This window comes from Ammospiza caudacuta, chromosome 23, assembly GCF_027887145.1.
Source record: "Ammospiza caudacuta isolate bAmmCau1 chromosome 23, bAmmCau1.pri, whole genome shotgun sequence".
Classification (NCBI taxonomy): Eukaryota; Metazoa; Chordata; class Aves; order Passeriformes; family Passerellidae; genus Ammospiza; species Ammospiza caudacuta.
Window position 1 is genome coordinate 5,855,512 of NC_080615.1, and position 25,986 is coordinate 5,881,497.

At 38.4% G+C, this 25,986-nt stretch overlaps 1 protein-coding gene across 1 annotated transcript; it reads right to left on the bottom strand.

Annotated features, from left to right (window-relative positions):
• Positions 1-479: 479 nt before the first annotated feature.
• Positions 480-25,103, bottom strand: JHY (junctional cadherin complex regulator). The gene is made up of 8 exons (XM_058818954.1): positions 24,682-25,103; positions 18,451-18,919; positions 11,625-11,735; positions 8,374-8,921; positions 7,379-7,613; positions 4,020-4,100; positions 1,948-2,070; positions 480-677 (listed from the first exon to the last, which is right to left on the bottom strand). Exons 1-8 carry the CDS (start codon positions 25,101-25,103, stop codon positions 480-482), a joined length of 2,187 nt encoding a protein of 728 aa, XP_058674937.1.
• Positions 25,104-25,986: the final 883 nt, after the last annotated feature.

Consider the following 25,986-nt stretch of genomic DNA (forward strand, 5'->3'; position numbering starts at 1 on the left):
GATTATTTTTGCTTTTATTTCTGGCTGAAAGGCTCTTCTGCACTTCAGAAAAAGAAATATTGCTGGTGTTAAGATCATCAGATGAAACAGAAGTTTATTTTTAATGTTTTGTAGATACATTTTCCTGCTTATATGTTTTAAAATGATCCAGCTGTGACAACCAAGAGATTATTGGTCTAAAAGATGCAATTTTCAGATCATTTATTTCAAAGAAAAAGAACAGAGGATTAAATTTCTAATGAAACATTTTCTAATAAAAGAACTGAGCACTATATTTACAATGCTATAAATGCAAAAGGTCAATTTATTAACAAAACAGGTACAAAGTAGAACAATTAAAACCAATTCTAACATTTAAAAATAATTAAAACGAAACCAGTTAAATTTCAACGGACTGGGAAATGAAGATGTGATGGTCACGGGTGCAAATAAAAACAATTCAGGCATTTTTGCCTCGATCCCTGAGATTCCCCAAATACCTACAAGATGTGAAGGGCTTCAAAAGCAGCCACAGCCTCCTTCTCCTTCTCGTGCCTGCTCCACAGGGATTCCAGGGACGGGATTTTGGGGAACCTGGGTCCAGCTGGAGCCTGGGCCAGAACCTCCTTCCCCTCCGGCTCCGATTGCTTCGCTAGCGAAATCTTCGGTCTTGGGATCTTCTTGGCGTATTCCAGAGCCTGAAAGCAGGAAAAACTGGGGGGAATGAGCAGGAGAAAACCTGGCCAAGATTTCCAAAAAATATTTAGAAGATGAGTAAGATATCTCTGAATTCCTGATGTTGTTTCTGACAGAATTCAATCCCACATTCTTCAGTGGTGACTGCAACAAAACCCAGCCCAAGATTTGCTTCCTGCCACCATTAGAAGCCACCTTAGACACTGAGGAAGTGTTTTTATTTTAAAAAATAAAGAGCAACATGAATTTATTACATCTATGAACATTTTTCCCAGTTTTATTAAGGTCTTGCCCTCAGGCAGGGAGTTCTGCAGGTTAACAGGACAAGCTCAGCTTCTCCTGCATAATGTGCTTTATAATCCAAATTAAAAAGCAAAATGATGCCTGGAACATGGAATTGGAGAGGGAATGGAAAGAGTTTTACAGAAATGCTGGAGCTGGCAGAGCCCTGGTTTGACCTGGGATTGGTTTGGTGCCTGTGTGTTGCAGGGATTTGGGAACACCTCATGTCTCCAGTGCATTATCTCCTGTTCCTATTGAAGTCCCCTAAAAGAATCCAAACCATGTTTTGCCACCCAGACAATAAAGTTTTGTCTCTTAGTGGTTTATTTTTGGGAATAAATGCAAGGAACTTTGTCCTGGAGCCTGCAGTCACTTGTCACCTTTAGGAACACCCTGAGGAGGGACTCAGCTCTCACCTTCTGCCTGGACACTGAGGGCACCTGGGGCTTTGCAGGCAAATCCCTTTTTACCACCCAAATAATAAAGTTTTGTCTCTTAGTGGTTTATTTTTGTGAATAAATGCAAGGAAGGGAGGAATTCTGATATTACTGAATTGCAGCTTTGTCCTGCAGCCTGCAGGGCTCACCTGTCACCCTCAGGACTCAGCTCTCACCTTCTGCCTGGACACTGATGGCACCTGGGGCTTTGCAGGAAAACCCTTTTTGGCCACCCAAATAATAAGGTTTTGTCTCTTAGTGGTTTATTTTTGGGAATAAATGCAAGGAACTGAGGAATTCTGATATTACTTAATTGCAGCTTTGTCCTGCAGCCTGCAGGGCTCACCTGTCACCCTCAGGACTCAGCTCTCACCTTCTGCCTGGACACTGAATCCACCTGGGGCTTTGCAGGCAAATCCCTTTTTGCCACCCAAACAATAAATAGTAGTTTATTTTTGGGAATAAATGCAAGGAAGGGAGGAATTCTGATATTATTGAGTTCCCAGCTTTGTCCTGCAGTGTTTCCTTGTCACCCTCAGGACTCAGCTCTCACCTTCTGCCTGGACACGGAGGGCACCTGGGGCTTTGCAGGCAGCCTCTGAACCACAGTGATATTCTTCATGTTATATTCCTTAATTTGCCTGGAATATTCCTTCTGCAGCTTCATCTTTTCTTTCTGAGAAAAAGCAGAAAAAGGGGCCTGGAATTCACTGGCTGGGGGGATCCATCAATGAAAACCTTTTCCCACCAATACTCCATTTCCAGCTCTGCTGCTGTCCAACCTGCCCTCGCCATTGATCCCTCCTCAGCACACAACAGGAAGCCCTGATAAATGGCACAGCTTTTTTTTATTTAGTGGCTTTTCCCTTTTAAGAGCTTTTCCCTGGACTGAATAGAGGATGGAGCTGAGCAGAAATGTGACAGCTCCATCTCTATTCTGTCCTGAACAATCTGTCTCCATCTCACCAGAGTGCAGCCAGGTATTTTTGTTTTTACACAACTTTGATTTCCACTTGGAGCATTTGGGTGGATCTTTACACCGGGAATGACAACTCAGCCACTTGAGTGGGTCATTTCCTGATGTGCAATTAGCCCTGATTGATTCCTATTTCTGGATTTTAAAAATCAGAGGGTTAAAATTATCCCCAGGACAGCTGTCTTTGCTTTTAGTTGAATTTTCCTGTAGATCTCCAGCTAGGCAAAGATATAAAGTCACAGATAATTGTAAATTATGATTTCTCTGCCATTCTCCCCTGCCTAAATCCACTTTTGGTTTACTCACTTTCTCCAAGGATATCTCTCCCAAACCAAGGATATAAAATCCCAGACTCATCATATAATAAATATGATATCAAAATATCATATAATAAATATGATATCATATCAAATTATGATTTCTCTGCCACTTTTCCCTGCCTAAATCCAGTTTTGGTTTACTCACTTTCTCCAAGGATATCTCTCCCAAGCCAAGGATATCAAGTCCCAGATAATCATAATTGATGATTTCTCTGCCCTGCTCCAATCCCCTTTTGGTTTATTCACTTTTTCCAAGGATATTTCTCTCAAGCCAAGGATATAAAATCCCAGATAATTGTAAATTATGATTTCTCTGCCACTCTCCCCTGCCTAAATCCAGTTTTGGTTTACTCACTTTCTCCAAGGATATCAAGTCCCAGATAATTGTAAATTATGATTTCTCTGCCTAAATCCCCTTTTGGTTTATTCACTTTCTCCAAGGATATCTCTCCCAAGCCAAGGATATAAAATCCCAGACTCATCATATCATAAATATGATATCATAAATATGGTATCATAAATATCATATAATAATTATGATATCATATCATAAATTATGATTTCTCTGCCACTTTTCCCTGCCTAAATCCAGTTTTGGTTTACTCACTTTCTCCAAGGATATCTCTCCCAAACCAAGGACATCAAGTCCCAGATAATCATAATTGATGATTTCTCTGCCCTGCCCCAATCCAGTTTTGGTTTACTCACTTTCTCCAAGGATATAAAGTCCCAGATAATTGTAAATTATGATTTCTCTCCCCTGCCTAAATCCCCTTTTGGTTTATTCACTTTTTCCAAGGATATCTCTCCCAAGCCAAGGATATCAAGTCCCAGATAATTGTAAATTTTGATTTCCCTGCCTAAATTCCCTTTTGGTTTATTCACTTTTTCCAAGGATATCTCTCCCAAGCCAGGGATATAAAATCCCAGACTCATCATATAATAAATATGATATCAAAATATCATATAATAAATATGATATCATATCATAAATTATGATTTCTCTGCCACTTTTCCCTGCCTAAATCCAGTTTTGGTTTACTCACTTTCTCCAAGGATATAAAGTCCCAGATAATTGTAAATTATGATTTCTCTCCCCTGCCTAAATCCCCTTTTGGTTTATTCACTTTTTCCAAGGATATCTCTCTCAAGCCAAGGATATAAAATCCCAGATAATTGTAAATTATGATTTCTCTCCCCTGCCTAAATCCCCTTTTGGTTTATTCACTTTTTCCAGGGATATCTCTCCCAAGCCAAGGATATCAAGTCCCAGATAATCATAATTGATGATTTCTCTGCCCTGCCCCAATCCACTTGTGGTTTACTCACTTTCTCTTTGATTGTTTCATAGTCAGGTCCAAGGCCTCCAAGCTTCATACTCTGATTGAAGTAGAATTTGGAGCTGCCCAGCTGAAAACCAAACAGCAAACAGATTTTCCTTGACATGATTTCACAGAGGGAATAATTCAAGGAAGTTTTATAGTGGGAACCTCAGGGTTTAATTTGCAATCTCAGCTCCACTCCTGGCACATCTCATTTTAAATAAGTGACCAACAGGACTGAATTAATGGCAAAAGTCAAATGAGGCAGAATTTCCTTTGGATCTAAGTGGGAAATTGCCAATTGTCCCAATCACAAAGTGATATTTTCTCAATCAAAAATGACCTTTATTGTGAAACAGCTTAAAGCCACTCATTTGACTGTGGTTAGAATGAAAGAAGAATTACAAAAAATTCCAAAGCAGTTTTTTGTAAGAGAAGCAGATAAAATTACTGACTTTGGTGGCAAAAATCAGACAAATGATGTTGGTGAGAATCACCTTTCCTCGTTCTGAAATCTGCACTGCAAAGTTGCCACAGAGAGCTGAAAAAATCCATTTCTGCTGCACAGCAAAGGCTTTACAAGTGCAGGAGAGGTGGCTGATGCCATCCCATATTTTGGACATCCCACAAAGGCTCCAATGCCCCCATAATATTTTTGTTCTCTTTCAAGGCCACATTTTTAGAAGGGAATTATGTTTTAAAACTTGTCAGTGAAGTTTATTAGGATCAGCTCTGTGGTGATTTCAACCACAGAGTAATGCAGGAACAGCAATTTCTATATGGAAATAAAATGGGCATTTCTTCAAAACACAAGTTCAAGTTAAACTCAACTGCAGAAATTCATTTTATGCACTAAATTTCCTATTTGAGGTTTCTTTGTGTCAGCTATCCCTGCTCTTACACACTATAACTCGCTAATTTTTAATTTGGGGTACAATGAGGATTTGATTTCTCTGTTTCCCACAAAATCAGGGGTTCCCCACTCGCTGCAATGAGTGCGTTTGTTTATGAGGAAAAACTGGATTTTGCTGGCAGCAGAACCGTGTGATCCTCTGTGCATTCCCCACGTGTGGAGCGCGAGAAATCCTCTGCGAGCACGGGACAAGAAACAAAGGGCCGAGAAGGAGCTCTGCCCTTCAGCTCCCACCATAATCCTGATTCTTCTTAGGGGCACTCAGGCAGCAACACCCAGAGGGCACGAAATCGTAATTCCAGCTGAGTTTGTCTGCCCCGAGAGCTGCAGCAAACTCCTCAAACATTTAATTTGTCATGGGCAGCCTCATGGTGACGCCAGGACGAGCGGGGAGACAGAAATTCAGATTTTAATGAGGAGCATCAGGGATGAGGTTTGTGCTGTTGGCTTTACAAATCCTCCAGATTTGGGTTGGAATCCCTTGGAAAGCAGGAGATTTGAGAAATTCAGATTTTAATGAGGAGCATCAGGGATGAGGTTTGTGCTGTTGGCTTTACAAATCCTCCACATTTGGGTTGGAATCCCTTGGAAAGCAGGAGATTTGAGCTGGACAAGAAAGGAGCATGAGCAGGATAATGGATGGCTCAGATCTGAGGCGGCCTGCTCAAAAGCAGAAATAATCTATTGCTCACAAAGTGCCCGAGCCTGTGCAATGAAAATCATTTTATCTGTGCTAAATGACAGGACAAACACTGCTCTGTGTGTCCCTGCACCCAACCACACCGATCCCTTTGCTCTAAAATGATTTCAGAGAAAAAAATGAACTGAAATGATTTCAGTGAACCAAAAGAACCAAAATGATTTCAGTGAATTCTCTGATCCAGGTGGATCCCTTTGCTCTAAAATGATTTCAGTGAATAAAATGAACTTGCTTTGTTCAAATAAAATGATTTCAGTGAATTCTCTGCTCCAGGTGGATCCCTTTGCTCTAAAATGATTTCAGAGAAAAAAATGAACTAAAATTATTTCAGTGAACCAAAAGAACCAAAATTATTTCAGTGAACTGTCTGCTCCAGGTGGATCCCTTTGCTCTAAAATGATTCAGTGAAAAAAAATGAACTAAAATTATTTCAGTGAACCAAAAGAACCAAAATTATTTCAGTGAAATGTCTGCTCCAGGTGGATCCCTTTGCTCTAAAATGATTTCAGTGAATAAAATGAACTTGCTTTGTTCAAATAAAATGATTTCAGTGAATTCTCTGATCCAAATGGATCCCTTTGCTCTAAAATGACTTCAGTGAGCCAAATGAAATAAAATAAAATTACTTCAGTGAGCCAAATGAACTAAAATTTCAGTGAACTCTCAGATCCCTTTGCTCTAAAATGATTTCAGTGAAAAAAATGAACTTGCTTTGTTCAAATAAAATTATTTCAGTGAACTCTCTGCTGCAGGTGGATCCCTTTGCTCGAAAATTATTTCAGTGAGCCAAATGAACTAAAATGATTTTAGTGAACCAAAAGAACTAAAATTTCAGTGAACTCTCTGATCCAGGTGGATCCCTTTGCTCTAAAATTATTTCAGTGAACCAATTGAACTAAAATGATTTCACTGAACTCTCGGATCCCTTTGCTCTAAAATGATTTCAGTGAAAAAAATGAACTAAAATTTATTTTTCAAATAAAATAATTTCAGTGAACTCTGATCCACGTGGATCCCCTTGCTCTAAAATGATTTCAGTGAACCAAATGAGCTAAAATGATTTCAGTGAAAAAAATGAACTAAAATAATTTCAGTGAAAAAAATGAACTAAAATTATTTCAGTGAACCAAATGAACTTGCTTTATTCAAATAAAATAATTTCAGTGAACTCTCTGCTGCAGGTGGATCCCTTTGCTCTAAAATGATTTCAGTGAATAAAATGACCTAAAATGATTTCAGTGAACCAGATGAACTAAAATTTCAGTGAACTCTCTGATCCCTTTGCTCTAAAATTATTTCAGTGAAAAAAAAGAATAAAATTTCAGTGAACTCTCTGATCCCTTTGCTCTAAAATTATTTCAGTGAAAAAAAATGAACTGAAATGATTTCAGTGAACCAATTGAACTAAAATGATTTCACTGAACTCTCTGATCCCTTTGCTCTAAAATGATTTCAGTGAAAAAAAAATGAGTAAAATTTCAGTGAACTCTCTGATCCCTTTGCTCTAAAATGATTTCAGTGAAAAAAAAATGAATAAAATTTCAGTGAACTCTCTGATCCCTTTGCTCTAAAATGATTTCAGTGTCTATTTCTACCTTTGTTCCATGATTTTTAATGCTCTGCTGTTCATTTTACAACATTTCTCAGTCCCTATTTGTATTTTTTTTTTTTGAACTTTGGATTATTAAGAAGAAATGTTAGAGTGGAAACAGAAATGTTAAACCACCCGACCCACACTGATTTATTTCCTCACCTTTTTGCTGATTTTAGGCTGGTTTTGCTTTTCCCTTTGTAGGAGAGACCCCTCTGAGCTGCTCCTTCTCATTTTCCTTGGGTTTCCTTCAGCTTTTCCTGAGTCTCCCTGGGGCAGGGCGGGTGGGAACAAACCCCACAGCCACGTGCCAGCAAAAGCATCTCCAAAATCAGAAAATCGTGGCTTTTCCTTCTTTTCTATGAAATGGGAGATTCTGCAAGCAGATGTTGGTGAGCTGTGAGCAAAACAGAAGAAAAAGGCCGTAAAAAATGAGGGGGGAAAGAGCAAAAATCTGAATTTACACACAGCAAACGACCTGGGGTGAGGGAGCAGGGAGATGGGAAGGTGAGGATTTCACAATAAATGATTTTGCTTGCACCCAAGTGTGTGGAAATAAATGGAAAAAACCCCCAAAAATAGGGAAATTTCAGCCTGGTGCAAAGGTGATTAAAGCAGATGAAAAGCTTTGGATCAGGCCTGCTGAGTACTGACAGAATTATTTGTTTATGTGAAATAAAACCTTCATTTTTTAAAAACCAAGACAGTGAAATTCTATATAATTGAGGATTTTCCTGCTCTCTCATTTAGGGACAGAACTGACCCTGAATATCCACCCTGCAAAGCCAATTTTCCTACAAACTCTAAATTTATGCAAAATTCCCTTTCCTATCTACATTTTAAACTTTCCCACCCAGCCTCCTACAAGGAAATTTTAATTGTGGAAATTTCCATCCCTGGAGGACAGAGCTGTCCTTTCCCAAAGCCATAATTAAAAATCAATACCAATAACGAATCTTCAATTAGCAATACATTCTAATGGCAGGTTGGTAGCAAAATAACTTTATACTTTGGAGTTTAAAGAAAGTACAAACATCAAGTTTTAAAAAGTTTCATAAAATAAAGTTTTAACATTTTTCTGTTGATTTTCCGGGCATCACAGAGTTATGACAATATTATTTTACCACTTCAATCCTCGCCACAAACTCTTCTGATACCTGCAATCCTCATGAATGTGACTTTGGAAATCTGGAAGCGCTGCTTGATCCTTCACTTTTTCTTCAAAAATGGCGTTAAAATCAGCTGGAATATTCTCCAATTCCAGATGTGCCTGGTCAGTGCTGCCGCTATTCCAGGAAAAATCCCGCTCAGGGATGGGATCGGCAGGGAATTGCTGTGGAATTCCAGCTGCAGAGCCCTGCCGGTGTTTCTCGTCCTCCTGACTGGCATTTAAAACTTGCGGCGGGTAAAAATTCTGAAATATCGGGAGGAAACAGCCAGGCGTGGGATGGGAATTCGGGACGTCGTTTAAGCCGCTCTGGGGTTTTTCCGGCGGGCAAGGAGGAGAATTTGGGGCGAGGGCCGGGCTGGGGTCGTGCCCCGGGGCGGGGGGCACAGCCGGGGCTGCTGAGGGCGGCTGCGGCCTGGGCGTGCCGGCGGCTCCTGCTGCTCCTGGGGGATCCGGGCCGGCGCTCCGGGGGAAGGCCCGGCCGGGCCGGGACCGCCGGGGCTCTGCCCGCAGTCCCCGCAGGGCCCCGGGCGGCGCCTGGAACGAGTCAGCGACAGCGGCAGCTGAGGGGGGCGGGTGGAAGGCCCGACACGGCACCAGAACCCCCCGAGCTGCGGCGTCGGGCCCTGGTCAGGGTGCGCTCAGCCCAAAACTCAGATGGAAAGGAACCCAGAGATTCAAATTAAAGGAACCCTCTTTAGAGTCCAGAGATTGAAATTTAAAGGAACCCAGAAATTGAAATTTAAAGGAACCCTTTTTATAGTCCAGAAATTCAAATTTAAGGGAACACAAAATTCAAATTTAAAGGAACCCTCTTTATAGTCCAGAAATTCAAATTTAATGGAACCCTCTTTATAGTCCAGAAATTCAAATTTAAGGGAACCCAGAGATTCAAATTAAAGGAACCCTCTTTAGAGTCCAGAAATTCAAATTTAAGGGAACCTAAAATTCAAATTCAAAGGAACCCTCTTTATAGTCCAGAAATTCAAATTTAAAGGAACACTCTTTATAGTCTAGAAATTGAAATTTAAAGGAACTCAAAACATCAAATTAAAGGAACCATCTTTATAGTCCAGAAATTCAAATTTAAGGGAACCCAGAGATTCAAATTCAAAGGAACCCTCTTTAGAGTCCAGAAATTCAAATTCAAAGGAACCCGCTTTAGAGTCCAGAAATTCAAATTTAAGGGAACACAAAATTCAAATTTAAAGGAACCCTCTTTATAGTCCAGAAATTCAAATTTAAGGGAACTCAAAACATCAAATTAAAGGAACCATCTTTATAGTCCAGAAATTGAAATTTAAAGGAACCCTCTTTATAGTCCAAAAATTCAAATTTAAAGGAACTCAAAACATCAAATTAAAGGAACCATCTTTATAGTCCAAAAATTCAAATTTAAAGGAACCCTCTTTATAGTCCAGAAATTCAAATCTAAAGGAACCCCCTTTATAGTCCAGAAATTGAAATTTAAAGGAACCCAAAAATTCAAATTCAAAGGAACCCTCTTTATAGTCCAGAAATTGAAATTTAAAGGAACTCAAAACATCAAATTAAAGGAACCCCCTTTATAGTCCAGAAATTGAAATTTAAAGGAACCCAAAAATTCAAATTCAAAGGAACCATCTTTATAGTCCAGAAATTCAAATTTAAGGGAACACAAAATTCAAATTTAAAGGAACCCTCTTTATAGTCCAGAAATTCAAATTTAAGGGAACCCAAAAATTCAAATTTAAAGAACCCCTCAGCCCAGAACAGAGCAGAGATTTTGTTCAGGTACTGCTCAATGAATAATTCTCCAAAAATTCAAATTTAAAGGAACCCTCTTTATAGTCCAGAAATTGAAATTTAAAGGAACTCAAAACATCAAATTAAAGGAACCCTCTTTATAGTCCAGAAATTCAAATTTAAAGGAACTCAAAACATCAAATTAAAGGAACCCTCTTTATAGTCCAGAAATTCAAATTTAAGGGAACACAAAATTCGAATTTAAAGGACCCCTCAGCCCAGAACAGAGCAGAGATGTTGTTCAGGTACTGCTCAATGAATAATTCTCCAGAAATTGAAATTTAAAGGAACCCTCTTTATAGTCCAGAAATTGAAATTTAAAGGAACCCTCTTTATAGTCCAGAAATTCAAATTTAAAGGAACTCTCTTTATAGTCCAGAAATTCAAATTTAAAGGAACCCAAAAATTCAAATTCAAAGGAACCCTCTTTATAGTCCAGAAATTGAAATTCAAAGGAACCCAAAAATTCGAATTTAAAGGACCCCTCAGCCCAGAACAGAGCAGAGATTTTGTTCGGGAGCTGCTCAATGAATAATTCTCCATCAAAAATTTCCCCAAAGGCCTGAGACAAATTCAGGTCCTTGCAGATGCCAACCAGGTGTGGTAAATGTGGATTTTATCTCCGTGAGGTGCAAAAATGGTGCCCTAAAGCGCCCAGATGTAACCCTGTGGATAACCCAGAGCTCTCTGTCAACCACTTGGAAAAAATGAGCTAAAAATCAAATCAGTTTCTTGATTTTTGTGTGTCAAATTTCAGGGAAAAATGGCTTTGTACACACTGTTAGGCTGGGCCATGCAGAACAGCCTGATGCCAATTATATTAATTACTTTATATTATATAAATGATAAAAAAATTATAAAATATACAAATAAAATGATATTATATAAATGATAAAATTATTACAAACGATATTTTCTTTATGGCAATTAATTCACTCCCCCTTAATTTTAGGGGACAAATCAGGCAGGAATGGTGAAGTTCTGGCTCAGAATTTCCCAAACCACCAAACATGACCATGTACTAATTTATAATAATAATCTAGATAATTTAGATTATGAAATAACCTCTTAAATAGATTCTGTGAGCTCAGAATTTCTGGGCATTTTACTTTAAATTTATTTAATACATAAAGCACACATACATTAAATAACACTGCTTATCTATTGATAGATATTAAGGATTTCTTGCCAGTAATAATTACATTAAAAGCCACAAGATGCCAGCTTTAAACATCCAAATTCAGTGCTTTTATAGCTATATTCCAAGTGATTATAGATATTTTTAAGATATTTTTTAGATATATTTAGATATTTTTAAGGTATTTTATAGATGGACTTTTATAGGTATTTTATAGACATTTCAACTGAAAAATTCTAAATGTATAAATTCTAAATTTATAAAATTTCAAGTTCTAAAATTCTAAATTCAATGATCAAATTATCTCAAAAAGGAACCTTGAGCTGCTGTCCTTTTGGGTACCATTTGTCCTCAGGCTTCATTTTCCCGGTTTGGGATGCTGGAACATTCTGGAATGGTTCTTCATCAGCTGGTGGAGGATCTGGGACCTAAAAACCAGGAATGTTCATGGTCGCAGCAATAAAGGGGAAAAATCTTAAAATCTTGAGGAGAGAATAAGAAAAAAATTGTGGCCTATTGAAATTAAAATGAAAATTAAATTTTCCATGATGGGACGGATGGCAAGGAAATGGCTGAAGGAGCAAAAAGAAGCAAAACCCAATTAAAGGCAGGGATGATTCCTTCTACTTTTAAGAGGAATAAAAGAAAGGAAAATTGTGCAGCGCAGAAACTCTCAAATGTCTGAGCTGCTCCATTTCCATGGAGGAAATGCACCTAATAACAGAAAAGCAGCAAAAGCCATCCCTGGCCAGGCAATCACACACCCAGCGAGAGAGATTGCAGGAAAAGCTGGAAAAACACAATAATGGGGCTGAAAATAATGGGGGAGCTGCAGGAAAAAAATCTGGAATTCACAGAGCTGCCAAAACAAGGAGAGCTCCAATAACCACAGCAAGCTTTTATTTGGAGCAAGTTTCCTGAGTAAATTCCCTTTGTAAATATAGCAATAATTAATATTTTTCTTGAAATAAACTTTTTTTTAATCGTTGCACAAAGATGAGTAAATTCCCCTTGTAAATATAGCAATAATTGATTTTTTTTTCTTGAAATAAACTTTTTTTAATCTACAAAACTGCAGGAAATCCAATTTTTTGTCTCTATTTTTTGTCCCAAACCATCCTGCAGAGTATTTTAGTGGAAGTGTCACTGTGAGAGGAATCTCTGCTCCACCCCAGAGTGGTGCCACAGGAAAAGCTGGAAAAACACAATAATGGGGCTGAAAATAATGGGAATAAAGTCTGGAATAAACAGGAATAAAGTCTGGAATAAAGTCTGGAATACACAGAGCTGCCAAAACCAGCTCACAAACAAGGAGAGCTCCAATAACCACAGCAAGCTTTAATTTGGAGCAAGTTTTCTGAGTAAATTCCCTTTGTAAATATAGCAATAATTAATATTTTTCTTGAAATAAACTTTTTTTAATTGCTGCACAAAGGTGAGTAAATTCCCCTCTCCAATAACCACAGCAAGTTTTTATTTGGAGCAAGTTTCCTGAGTAAATTCCCCTTGTAAATATAGCAATAATTAATATTTTTCTTGAAATAAACTTTTTTTTAATCGCTGCACAAAGGTGAGTAAATTCCCCTCTCCAATAACCACAGCAAGTTTTTATTTGGAGCAAGTTTTCTGAGTAAATTCCCTTTGTAAATATAGCAGTAATTAAATTTTTCTTGAAATAAACTTTTTTTTAATCGCTGCACAAAGGTGAGTAAATTCACCTAGTAAATATAGCAATAATTGATTTTTTTCTTGAAATAAACTTTTTTTTAATCGCTGCACAAAGATGAGTAAATTCCCCTTGTAAATATAGCAATAATTGATTTTTTTTTCTTGAAATAAACTTTTTTTTAATCTACAAAACTGCAGGAAATCCAATTTTTTGTCTCTATTTTTTGTCCCAAACCATCCTGCAGAGTATTTTAGTGGAAGTGTCACTGTGAGAGGAATCTCTGCTCCACCCCAGAGTGGTGCCACAGGAAAAGCTGGAAAAACACAATAATGGGGCTGAAAATAATGGGAATAAAGTCTGGAATAAACAGGAATAAAGTCTGGAATAAAGTCTGGAATACACAGAGCTGCCAAAACCAGCTCACAAACAAGGAGAGCTCCAATAACCACAGCAAGCTTTAATTTGGAGCAAGTTTCCTGAGTAAATTCCCTTTGTAAATATAGCAATAATTAATATTTCTCTTGAAATAAACTTTTTTTAATCGCTGCACAAAGGTGAGTAAATTCCCCTCTCCAATAACCACAGCAAGTTTTTATTTGGAGCAAGTTTCCTGAGTAAATTCCCCTTGTAAATATAGCAATAATTAATATTTCTCTTGAAATAAACTTTTTTTTAATCGCTGCACAAAGATGAGTAAATTCCCCTCTCCAATAACCACAGCAAGTTTTTATTTGGAGCAAGTTTCCTGAGTAAATTCCCTTTGTAAATATAGCAATAATTAATATTTCTCTTGAAATAAACTTTTTTTAATCGCTGCACAAAGGTGAGTAAATTCCTCTCTCCAATAACCACAGCAAGTTTTTATTTGGAGCAAGTTTCCTGAGTAAATTCCCTTTGTAAATATAGCAATAATTAATTTTTCTTGAAATAAACTTTTTTTTAATCGTTGCACAAAGATGAGTAAATTCCCCTTGTAAATATAGCAATAATTGATTTTTTTTTCTTGAAATAAACTTTTTTTAATCTACAAAACTGCAGGAAATCCAATTTTTTGTCTCTATTTTTTGTCCCAAACCATCCTGCAGAGTATTTTAGTGGAAGTGTCACTGTGAGAGGAATCTCTGCTCCACCCCAGAGTGGTGCCACAGGAAAAGCTGGAAAAACACAATAATGGGGCTGAAAATAATGGGAATAAAGTCTGGAATAAACAGGAATAAAGTCTGGAATAAAGTCTGGAATACACAGAGCTGCCAAAACCAGCTCACAAACAAGGAGAGCTCCAATAACCACAGCAAGCTTTAATTTGGAGCAAGTTTCCTGAGTAAATTCCCCTTGTAAATATAGCAATAATTAATATTTTTCTTGAAATAAACTTTTTTTAATTGCTGCACAAAGGTGAGTAAATTCCCCTCTCCAATAACCACAGCAAGTTTTTATTTGGAGCAAGTTTCCTGAGTAAATTCCCCTTGTAAATATAGCAATAATTAATATTTCTCTTGAAATAAACTTTTTTTTAATCGCTGCACAAAGATGAGTAAATTCCCCTCTCCAATAACCACAGCAAGTTTTTATTTGGAGCAAGTTTCCTGAGTAAATTCCCTTTGTAAATATAGCAATAATTAAATTTTTATTGAAATAAACTTTTTTTTAATCGCTGCACAAAGATGAGTAAATTCCCCTTGTAAATATAGCAATAATTGATTTTTTTTTCTTGAAATAAACTTTTTTTAATCTACAAAACTGCAGGAAATCCAATTTTTCATCTCTATTTTTGGTCCCAAACCATCCTGCAGAGTATTTTAGTGGAAGTGTCACTGTGAGAGGAATCTCTGCTCCACCCCAGACTGATCCTACAGGAGAAGCGACAATGGGAAGATATTTATGACCAAAAAATAAAATACATTTATGAATTATTATATTATGAAAATCATGAATGGAAAAAAAATGTGGGAAGCTGAGTCTCTCATTTGGGGAAGAAGAGTCTCTCATTTGGGGGTAAGAGATTAAGGCAGAAGGAAAAGGTGGACAGGGTTTATTGCTGAGTTTATGGTCGATCTCATGGCTCCAAATTCAACGTAAATCCCTGGAAATAATTCACAAGAAAATTAAAAAATACCAGGGAGGTTTTGCTGAGCTGAGGACAGACAGAATAAAATGTTTTTGGTGGAACCAAGTGACTGAGTGCACGGATGGAGTGCTGGCCAGGTAAAACATACTTCTACATTATCTCTTTGAAAGAGGAACAGGACACAACCTCTGCCAGCATTTTTTTTTTTTTCCTTCTTTTTTTCCTTTTTTTTTTTTTTTTTGTTGTGAACCATTCTATTAATACCAATCAAATCGAGCAAATGATCAAATGAAATTGCATTTTGAGAATCATAAGCTGTGTAATGCCTATTCTGTTAAATTGAGGCCCATAATTGCTTCTCCACTGAAAAGATACAACAAAGGCAGCAATCATGGCATGTCATTATCCCAGACTGGCAAACCAGCCTTTGCAGGGAGGACTTCAAAGCCTTGAGCTGCTCCAATTGCATTTGGCTGCTATTGTTGGAGCCCAGGCAATCTTGATGAGGTGTTTACACCGAGGGAAGGCTCAGTGCACACACAGTCTGAGTGCCTTGCTCTAGAGCCATTAAAAAATTGTACATTATGTTCCTGGCTTTGAAGTGAGGGCCTTGGAGGCAGGAAAGCAACTGGGATTGAGCGCAGCTGAGCTGGGCTGGGCCACTGCTGCTCCTCTCAAAGAAAAAACTCATCATGGGCTGCTTTAGGAGTATAAAATGCTATATGAATTCGTAAATGTACAGATCAGCATGGATTTATGGCTTTGGAAATCTGTAATCTGTAAATGTAAATCTTGCACGAGGCTGGAAGTGTTTTAACTCAGTTGTGCCCTCAAAGCAAACACCATTTCATTGCCACAACGCCAGCAGTGAGCAGATCAATAAATTCAGCTTCAAACCCCGTCCATATTCCAGAATTATTAGTTTAGGAAGCACAACTGGATTGCTGACATCTGGCTCATCTGTTTCCTCACACACTTGTTGTCTTTGCCTTTTGGACAGAGTTTTCCAGGTGGGGTGACCAAAGTTGCCACCATGTCCCCTCAGGGCCTTTTTCACCCCTCCCAACAAGTCTGCACCATGGATATCTGCTCAGGAATCAGTAAATGAACTGCCAATTAACGGTAAATTAATCAGTAACTTCTGCAGGGCCTCAGGACCTTTTTCTAGAGCCATTCAAAAATTGTACATTATGTTCCTGGCTTTGAAGTGAGGGCCTTGGAGGCAGGAAAGCAACTGGGATTGAGCGCAGCTGAGCTGGGCTGGGCCACTGCTGCTCCTCTCAAAGAAACTCATCATGGGCTGCTTTAGGAATCAGAAAAGAACTTGATGCAGTATAAAATGGTATACGAATTAGTAAATGTACAGATCGGCACAGGCTTGTGGTGTGCTTTGGGTAATCTGTAAATGTAAATCTTGCACGAGGCTGGAAGTGTTTTAACTCAGTTGTGCCCTCAAAGCAAACACCATTTCATTGCCACAACGCCAGCAGTGAGCAGATCAATAAATTCAGCTTCAATCCCCTGCAAACCCCAAAATAATCAGTTTAGGCAGCACAGCTGGATTGCTGACATCTGGCTCATCCGTTCCTTGGTGGCTTTGCGCTTTTGGACAGAGTTTTCCAGGTGGGGTGACCAAAGTTGCCACCATGTCCCCTCAGGGCCTTTTTCACCCCTCCCAACAAGACTGAGCCATGGATATCTGCTCCGGAATCAGTAAATGAACTGCCAATTAACAATAAATTAATCAGTAATTTCTGCCTGTCCCGCAGCAGATCCAGAGGTGGCTGCCAGCAGGTGCTGATGCCACTCATGGAATCACAAATTATGGAATGCTTGTGTGGGAGGGACAGTAAATTAATTAATTAACAGTAAATTAATCAGCAATTTCTGCCTGTCCTGCAGCAGATCCAGCGTTGGCTGCCAGCAGGTGCTGATGCCACTCATGGAATCACAAATTATGGAATGTTTTGGTGGGAAGGGACCTCAAATCCCATCCTGTCCCATGCGCAGGGAAACTTTCCACCAGCCCAGGCTGCTCCAAGCCCTGTCCTGGAACATTTCCAGGGATGGGAATTCCACAATTTCCCTGTAACTTGTCAAGGTCATGAAGAAACTTTCCTACACCCCTTGTGCCTGCTGTGTCACCTCTCTTTTGTCCACTCCACCAAGATAATCTTATCTCACCGCCCTTATTTTAACTGATTCCTTTGCCTATTCCATATTTTTAAACAGTGCACAATGAAGTCCCGATCCCTGGCTCCAACACTTCGGAAAGATTTCCAGAATTCCCTGAATAGCAAACATAATCACATCAACACAGCTCTAATTAGCATCCATCCACACTCATTATTTTTACCATCATCCAAATTAGAAGTGAAAAAAAACCAAGTGCTCTTAATAGATCTACTAGAGAAAAAAATCCTGTCCATCATTCCTGCCAGTGGAACGAAGGCAGAAAATTCCTTCTGATGTTGTGTCAACTCTTCATTAGCCTTGGCAGAGGTGTCACCTGGAGCTCAATGTCCCTGCAGCTCCCCAAGGTGACAATTTTCTGTGTGGAGTCATTCAGTGACCCCCCCAATTCCCATTATGCATAATAAATAGCAAGGAAAAGCAATGAACTCGTTTCTAATGGTTCATTAGGAAGTGTAATTACATTTCCTCTTGAAGCTCGCCACAAGGTGGCTGAGACTGTGCAAAGCCAGAACTTCCAGATTGAATCAGTCAGAACTTCCAAATTGAGCAAAGTCAGAACTTCAGAATGTGCAAAGTCAGAATTTCCAGACTGTGCAAAGTCAGAATTTCCACCATGTCAATCAGTCAGAATTTCTTGTCACTAATAACTACTTTAAAAGCCAAAAGATGACAGCTTTAAACATCCAAATGTGGTGCTTTTATAGATAGATTTCATCTGAAAAATTCTATATTTATAAAATGTAAAATTCTAAATTCAATTATGAAATTCTCTGAAAAAGAAAGTCAGAACTTCCAGACTGTCCATGGTCAGAACTTCCAGACTGTGTTAAGTCAGAATTTCTTGTCACTAATAATCACTTTAAAAGCCACAAGATGACAGCTTTAAACATCCAAATGTGGTGCTTTTATAGATAGATTTCATCTGAAAAATTCTAGATTTATAAAATTTAAAATTCTAAAATTATAAATTCAAGTAATTAATTTTCTAGAAAGGGAAGTCAGAACTTCCAGACTGTGCACAGTCAGAACTTCCCAAATGTGCATGGCCAGAACTTCCAGAATGTGTAAAGTCAGAACTTCTTGTCACTAATAATCACTTTAAAAGCCACAAGATGACAGCTTTAAACATCCAAATTCAGTGCTTTTATAGATATTTGTCACCTGAAAAATGCTAAATGTATAAATTTAGAGAATTTCTTCATTTACCCACCTGCCCTTGAAGAACTTGCTGCTTTTTATGGTGCAGCTCAAGGTAGGAATTGATCCTCTCTGACTGTCCCAAAGTCTGTTTGTTCTTTTTCACAAAGTTTTTTTTTGCTCTTTGGGGTGGATCCTGTTGGTTCTGAGGAGGAAAAGCGTGGCCAGGATTATTTTTGGAATGAAATCCATCTGCAGGTTCCTCCCTTTTGGCTTGTGGCCCATCAGCTTTGGTGCTGGCCACGTTTGCTCCATAAAATGTGAATAATTCTGGATCAATCTCTGGGAGAGAATCCTGGCTCTGGTGATTGTCCTCTGAGGAGCCATCAGAGTGGAGATAAAATGAATCCACTGAAAAGTCCTCACTGCTTCCTCCAAAAATCTGGGGTGCCTTCTCTGCCTCAAAAAAATCTCCTTTTTTTGCATTCTTCCAATGAGGATTGTACCTCAGGCTGGAATGTTTGTCCACAGGCTGTTGATTCCTAATTAAAAAAAAAAAAAAAAACAAAAACCAAATTATTTCTGTATAAATTGTATAAATTCTGTATTATTTCAGTGCAAACTCTGTATTATTTCAGTGTGCAAACTGATGTCTTGTTGTGGCCAAATGAATTATTTCAGTAATTCATCAGAATTTTATCAAAGATTTTTGGTGGAAAATTTAGGCAGGAATTCCTCTCCCTTTTTAATTCCCATCATCAGTGAATGATAAATTCTAATGCTCAGATCACAGTGGGATACAATCATTATCCTAAATTTGGCATAGAAATTTTTAAATTCTAGCAGAATCAGCTAAAAGGTGAAAGGATAAATTGCATTGTTCTGTTGTCTCCTTAAACATGACACAGTCTACAAAAGGCAATTTGTTTTTTTCCTTCTCCAAAGGCTCTGCTGAGTGAAATAAAAGTGAAACTCCTGGTAAAAATCAGATTTCAAGTGTCCTTTTGAGACTGTCCAAACAAGCTCTGTGTTCTTATTTTCTCTCCTCATTCCTGTGATTATAAAACTGTTCCTTGGATTATAAAACTCCTTCTAGAAAAGATTTAAATCATTTTTTATTAAAAACAGGCAGTGATAAGAGTAGAAAAAGATAAATGGAGATTCTGTGTTTTTGGCAATTTTTTAACAAGTGGCCAAATGATTGCTTTGAGATACATTTGTCATAAAGCAAAGGCAGATACTCTGCTTTAAAAAATCCCCAATTGAGCCAATTTCTGACTGAAATCTGATCCAATTTCTGCTTGAAAATCGGATCCAATGGCAGGAAAAGCAACTGCAGGAGTCAAATCCATCCAAACAGGATGCCAGGAGCTGGGCAGGTGGAAGGAATGGGGGAGAAAAAAGCTTTTAAAACAATTTTTTCTTCCTCGGACAGCCCTGGAGACATTTACAGGCACTGAAACCTGGTTGGTTCCTATTAAAGAAATCTGCTGGATCCCCCAACCTGTGGCCTTGTTAATAATATTTTAAAAAATAAATAATTTCTTCATCCTTTCTCAATGAGCTACATGAATCTTCTTGTATTTCTATTTATTTTTACACAATTTTTTCTTCCCTGGACCTGCAGCACAGCCCCGGGGATGCCACGGAAACCTGGTTGATTCTTCAGCTCCTGTTACAGAAATCTGCTGGATTCCTCAACCTTTGGGCTTATTAATGATATTTAAAAAATTAAATAATTTATTATTCGTTTCTCAACCAGCTACATGCCTCTGCTTATATTTCTATTTATTTTTAACACAATTTTTTCTTCCCTGAACCTGCAGCAAAGCCCTGGGCACATTTACAGCCACTGAAACCTGGTTGGTTCCTCAGTCCTATTACAGAAATCTGCTGGATTCCCCAACCTGTGGCCTTGTTAATGATATTAAAAAAATTAAATAATTTATTAATCCTTTCTCAATGATTTACATGCCTCTGCCTATATTTCTATTTATTTGGAACACAATTTTTTTATTTCCTGGACCTGCAGCACAGCCCTGGGCACATTTACAGCCACTGAAACCTGGTTGGTTCTTCAGCTCCTGTTACAGATTCCCCAACATGTGGGCTTATTCTTGATATTTTAAAAAATGAAATCATTTATTCATCCTTGCATTTTCCTATATTTCTATTTATTTTTACACAATTTTTTCTTCCCTGGACCTGCAGAACAGCCCTGGGGATGCCACTGAAACCTGGTCGATTCCTATTAAAGAAATCTGCTGGATTCCCCAACCTGTGGCCTTGTTAATGATATTAAAAAAAAAAAAAAATACATTATTCATCCTTCTCAATGACCTACATGAATCTTCCTATATTTCTATTTATTTTTACACAATTATTTCTTCTCTGGACCTGCAGCACAGCCCTGGGGATGTTTACAGCCACTGAAACCTGGTTGATTCCTCAGCTCCTGTTCAAGAAATCTGCTGGGTTCCCCAGCCTGTGGCCTTGTTAATGATATTTAAAAAAATGAAATCATTTATTCATCCTTTCTCAATGATTTACATGCCTCTGCCTATATTTCTATTTATTTGGAACACAATTTTTTATTTCCTGGACCTGCAGCACAGCCCTGGGCACATTTACAGCCACTGAAACCTGGTTGGTTCTTCAGCTCCTGTTACAGATTCCCCAACATGTGGGCTTATTCTTGATATTTTAAAAAATTAAATCATTTATTCATCCTTTCTCGATGAGCTACATGCCTCTGCCTATATTTCCATTTATTTTTAACAATTTTTTCTTCCCTGGACCTGCAGGACAACCCTGGGGATGCCACTGAAACCTGGTCGATTCCTATTAAAGAAATCTGCTGGGTTCCTCAACCTGTGGCCTTGTTAATGATATTAAAAAATAAATAAATAAATAATTTATTCATCCTTTATCAATGAGTTACATGGCTCTACCTATATTTCCATATATTTTTAACACAGTTTTTCCATCTCTGGACCTGCAGCACAGCCCTGGGCACATTTACAGCCACTGAAACCTGGCTGATTCTTCAGCTCCTGTTACAGATTCCCCAACATGTGGGCTTATTAATGATATTTGAAAAAATTGAATAATTTCTTAATCCTTTCTCAATCAGCTACATGTCTCTGCCTATATTTCTATTTATTTTCAACATTTTTTTTTCTTCCCTAGACCTGCAGCACAGCCCTGGGGACGCTGCTGAAACCCGGTTGATTCCTATTAAAGAAATCTGCTGGGTTCCTCAACCTGTGGCCTTGTTAATGATATTAATAAATAAATAAATAAATTATTTATTCATCCTTTATCAATGAGTTACATGGCTCTACCTATATTTCCATATATTTTTAACACAGTTTTTCCATCTCTGGACCTGCAGCACAGCCCTGGGCACATTTACAGCCACTGAAACCTGGCTGATTCTTCAGCTCCTGTTACAGAAATCTGCTGTATTCCTCAACCTGTGGTCTTGTTAATGAAATAAAAAACAATTAAATCATTTATTCATCCTTTCATGCCTCTGCCTATATTTCAAGTGGCTCCAAATAACAAAATAATCAGTTTTTCTTTGCTTTCCAGGTGGGCATGGCTGCCACGGTCTCCTGGAGCTGATTTCCACCAGGGAAAATCTCATTATTCCCATCTGCAGGTAAACAGCACGAGGTGAGGCTGCTCTGAAGCGAGTCCAGAAACACGTGAGCTAATTGCAATGATTGAAATGGCACAGGATAATGCTAAAGAGCCCCTTTGTGCTGAAATGTGTGCACAGAACCCGACCGTGGGGCTCAGCCCGGGTCACCAAAATGAGTGTGAAGAGCTCCTTCATCCCTCATCACGGGCAGACAAAAAGGGCACCTTTTATTGCTCCTGGGGAGCTTGGACGGACCCTGTGCTGCTCAACAAAAGTGTGGTGAGCACACAACAGCTGCAGCATTTCCTCTTCAAATTCCCAGCTTGGTAATGGATGTAGAGAGGGGGTTTCATGTGCATGTGCTGTGATATTTGCTCTGCTTAATGGACTGCACTGGAGTGCTTACTGGGCTGAGTTCAAACAAAATAAAATCAAATTTCCATTTAATGAAGAGCCTCACATTCAGCACAGTATTCGGTCCAAAAAAATTACTAAAAATTAGAGCGTGTTTCTAGTACAATTAACATCATTTGCACTCACAATAAAATATTCAATAACTGGCCATTTTGCTTGTTGAGGAGGTGAATAAAAGCATGCTATTAATCATTTAGCCTTCATTTGTTTGTCATTTCATTTTACGTAGACTATTAAATTGAAACTGCACGTTGTTATTAGTTGGGGTTTAATGTAATCCCTTCAAACTCAAGAATTATTCCCAATTTATCCAGGGTCAAACCTTCCGTGCATATGACAGGATATTCAATTTTATTTTATGCACCCAGTTAATGCCTTCTGAAGGATGTTTCAATGCGGCCTTGAGGAACAACAAGAGGACAGTCTCAAGCTGCGCCGAGGGAGATACAGGCTAGAATTAAGGAGGAAGTTTTTCACAGAAAGAGTGGTCAAATCCTGGAATCATCTGCCCGGGGAGGTGGTAGACTATTGAAGTTGTTAGCGTTCAAAAACACATAATCACGGGGGATTATATGCGGTGCTTTTTATTAAGAGCTCTGGGAATCGGGGTGTATTCAACCCAAATCTGACTCCCACCATACATCCCAAATGATCATGGTTTATACCCTATCGTTACATAACTTTCATGTTAAGTATTAAACGTATATTGTTCTATTGCATCCATAAATTTAGCCCCTCTCTGAATTTCCAACCTAGTTTCTCACTATTCTTCTTATGGTTATATAATAATTACATTTAATTACTAAACAATCATCACATCTAACAATTATAGAATTTATCATACTGCTTACGCAGGTGCAGTTGATCTGGGAAAGCACAAAGCCCAACGTTTTAGATTCTATCTTTAACTTTTTCCAAGGTTCCACTGTCAAAGTGAAGGGAGACGACCATCCGATTGATGAGCATCGAACTCCGATGCATTGATTCAATCAGTCACTTTTTATAACCGTGTTAATTAAGTTCATGCATATTGCAAAATCCGAGCTCACCATAGGTTACAGATTAAACACTAACCCCTCCTTTTGTTTTCAATACCTGTGGTTTGTTTACTGAAACCAAGATTTATGTTCTCACCCTGATATAAGTGGTTCTCAAAACCTCCATGTCTGTTCCCAAAACAGCCAAAGATAGAATGCTTACCTGTGATGAGAAAACTGCCCGAGAACCCTGCTGTTTAGAAAAATGTGCCTGAGAACCTAGTTATTTACAGAAACAGGCTTGGGAAACTGCTGCTTACAGCTACCCTTTACTTTTCCATCAGCTGTATATTTTCATGGCCTCTTTCTTTAAGCCATGTTTGAACCAAGCTCTCCACAGTAGAGTCACCATCCCTCGAAGAGTTTAAAAAAAGACTGGATGTGGCACTTGGTGCCATGATCTAGCCGAGCTGTTAGAACATGGGTTGGACTCGAGGATTTTTGTCGCAGACATTTTTTCATAGAAATCCTTTCTTTCAGATTTCTGCATCTTCCGAGAAGCAAAGATGTTGCCCCGGTTTTTTGAGATTTTCTAAGCCTTCTGATGTTGACATTCTTGTAGTGAACTTTCTCACACACTTTCTGTAAATAACTCATTGTTTTGCATTCCTTTATGGAGGAGGAGAGAGTTGATGGACTGTTGGTTTGACCTGTGGCATTGCAGAGGTGTCACTGTCACCTTGCAATCCACTGTCACTTTTGTAAAACTATAAATATTGGAGTCAGAGAATAAATAAACCTTCCCTTTTTTCCTTCACCTTGAGAGAGGTGGTGTGCTTGTGTTCTTTGGTGTCCGTCAGCGACACAAAGACCCCAGAAAAGAATGTAAACAATTATCAGCTGCTGTAGAATGCAATAAGGTGCACCTGTGATTAGTTCATGTTCCCATGTTTATAATTAAGAGCAAGCTAAAGACAGAGTCCCTAGACACAACTTTGTTGTAGATTCTTTCTTTCTATTCTATTCTTAGCTTAGCAAGCATCTGCAACTTCTCTCTTTATTCTATTTAGTATAGTTATAATGTATTATATATCATATATCAATAAATCCAGCCTTCTAATCAAGAAACAAGATTCTCGTCTCTCTCTCACCTCAGGTCGCTGTAATAATCTCAAAGGTCTCTTCCAGCCTAGAATTTCTGTGATTCTGTGCGCATCAGATTAAAAACGCCAGAACTATTTCGCCCCGCTCACGTTTTGCGCCTTACCTCCCACAAATCTTTGCTTTTCTTGCGTCGTGCTCGGCTCCTTCCTCCGCAGAGCTCATCTCCTCCGGGCTGTCCCCATGGGCGCTGTCCCCCCGCGGGGTGTCCCCACCCCGGTGCCCTGCCAGCCCCTGGTTCCAGCTCTGCCGGAGCTGCCTCTGCCTCTCCTCAGAGCCCGAATCCTGGCAATCCTCAGCGCTGGAGGCAGAGCTGCTGCCCCGTGCCCAGCTGGCAGCCTGGAACACGGGGGGCACCAGGGTTTTTGGGGGCACCTGGATGCTGCCGGCGGGGTGCGTGAGCGGGGAAGGGACTGGAAGGGATCTCATGGCGGGAGGGTTCATCCCCGGCCTGGCGGAGGATCGCGGCAGCCCTGCGGAAAATATTTCAATGACACTTAAAAACTGCGTTTGGTTTGGAGAGCGCATAAAGCGTTTGATAATATTTAAAAGATATTTAAATAATGTTTAAATAATACTTAAGAGCTGCACTTTGTTTGCAGAACACGTAGAACATCCTAATAGTATTTAGAAACTGCATTTTGTTTGGAGAACACGTAGAACATTCTAATAGTATCTAAAAACTGAATTTTGTTTGGAGAACATGTAGAACATTCTAATAGTATTTAAAAACTGAATTTTGTTTGGAGAACACGTAGAACATTCTAATAGTATTTAAAAACTGCATTTTGTTTGGAGAACACATAAAATGCATTTCAACAATACTTAAAACTGCATTTTGTTTGGAGAACACATAAAGCATGTTAATAGTATTTAAATAATATTTAAGAACTGCATTTTGTTTGGAGAACACATAAAGCAGGTTAATAATATTTAAATAATATTTAAATAATATTTAAAAACTGCATTTTGTTTGGAGAACACATACAACATCCTAATAGTATTTAGAAACTGCATTTTGTTTGGAGAACACATAAAGCATGTTAATAGTATTTAAATAATATTTAAAAATATTTAAGAACTGCATTTTGTTTGGAGAACACATAAAACATTTGATAATATTTAAATAATATTTAAAAAATATTTAAGAACTGCATTTTGTTTGGAGAACACTTGAAATGCATTTCAACAATACTTAAAAACTGCATTTTGCTTGGAGAACACATAGAACATTCTAATAGTATTTAAAAACTGAATTTTGTTTGGAGAACACGTAGAACATTCTAATAGTATCTAAAAACTGAATTTTGTTTGGAGAACACATAGAACATCCTAATAGTATTTAAAAACTGCATTTTGCTTGGAGAACACATAAAGCATGTTAATAGTATTTAAATAATATTTAAGAACT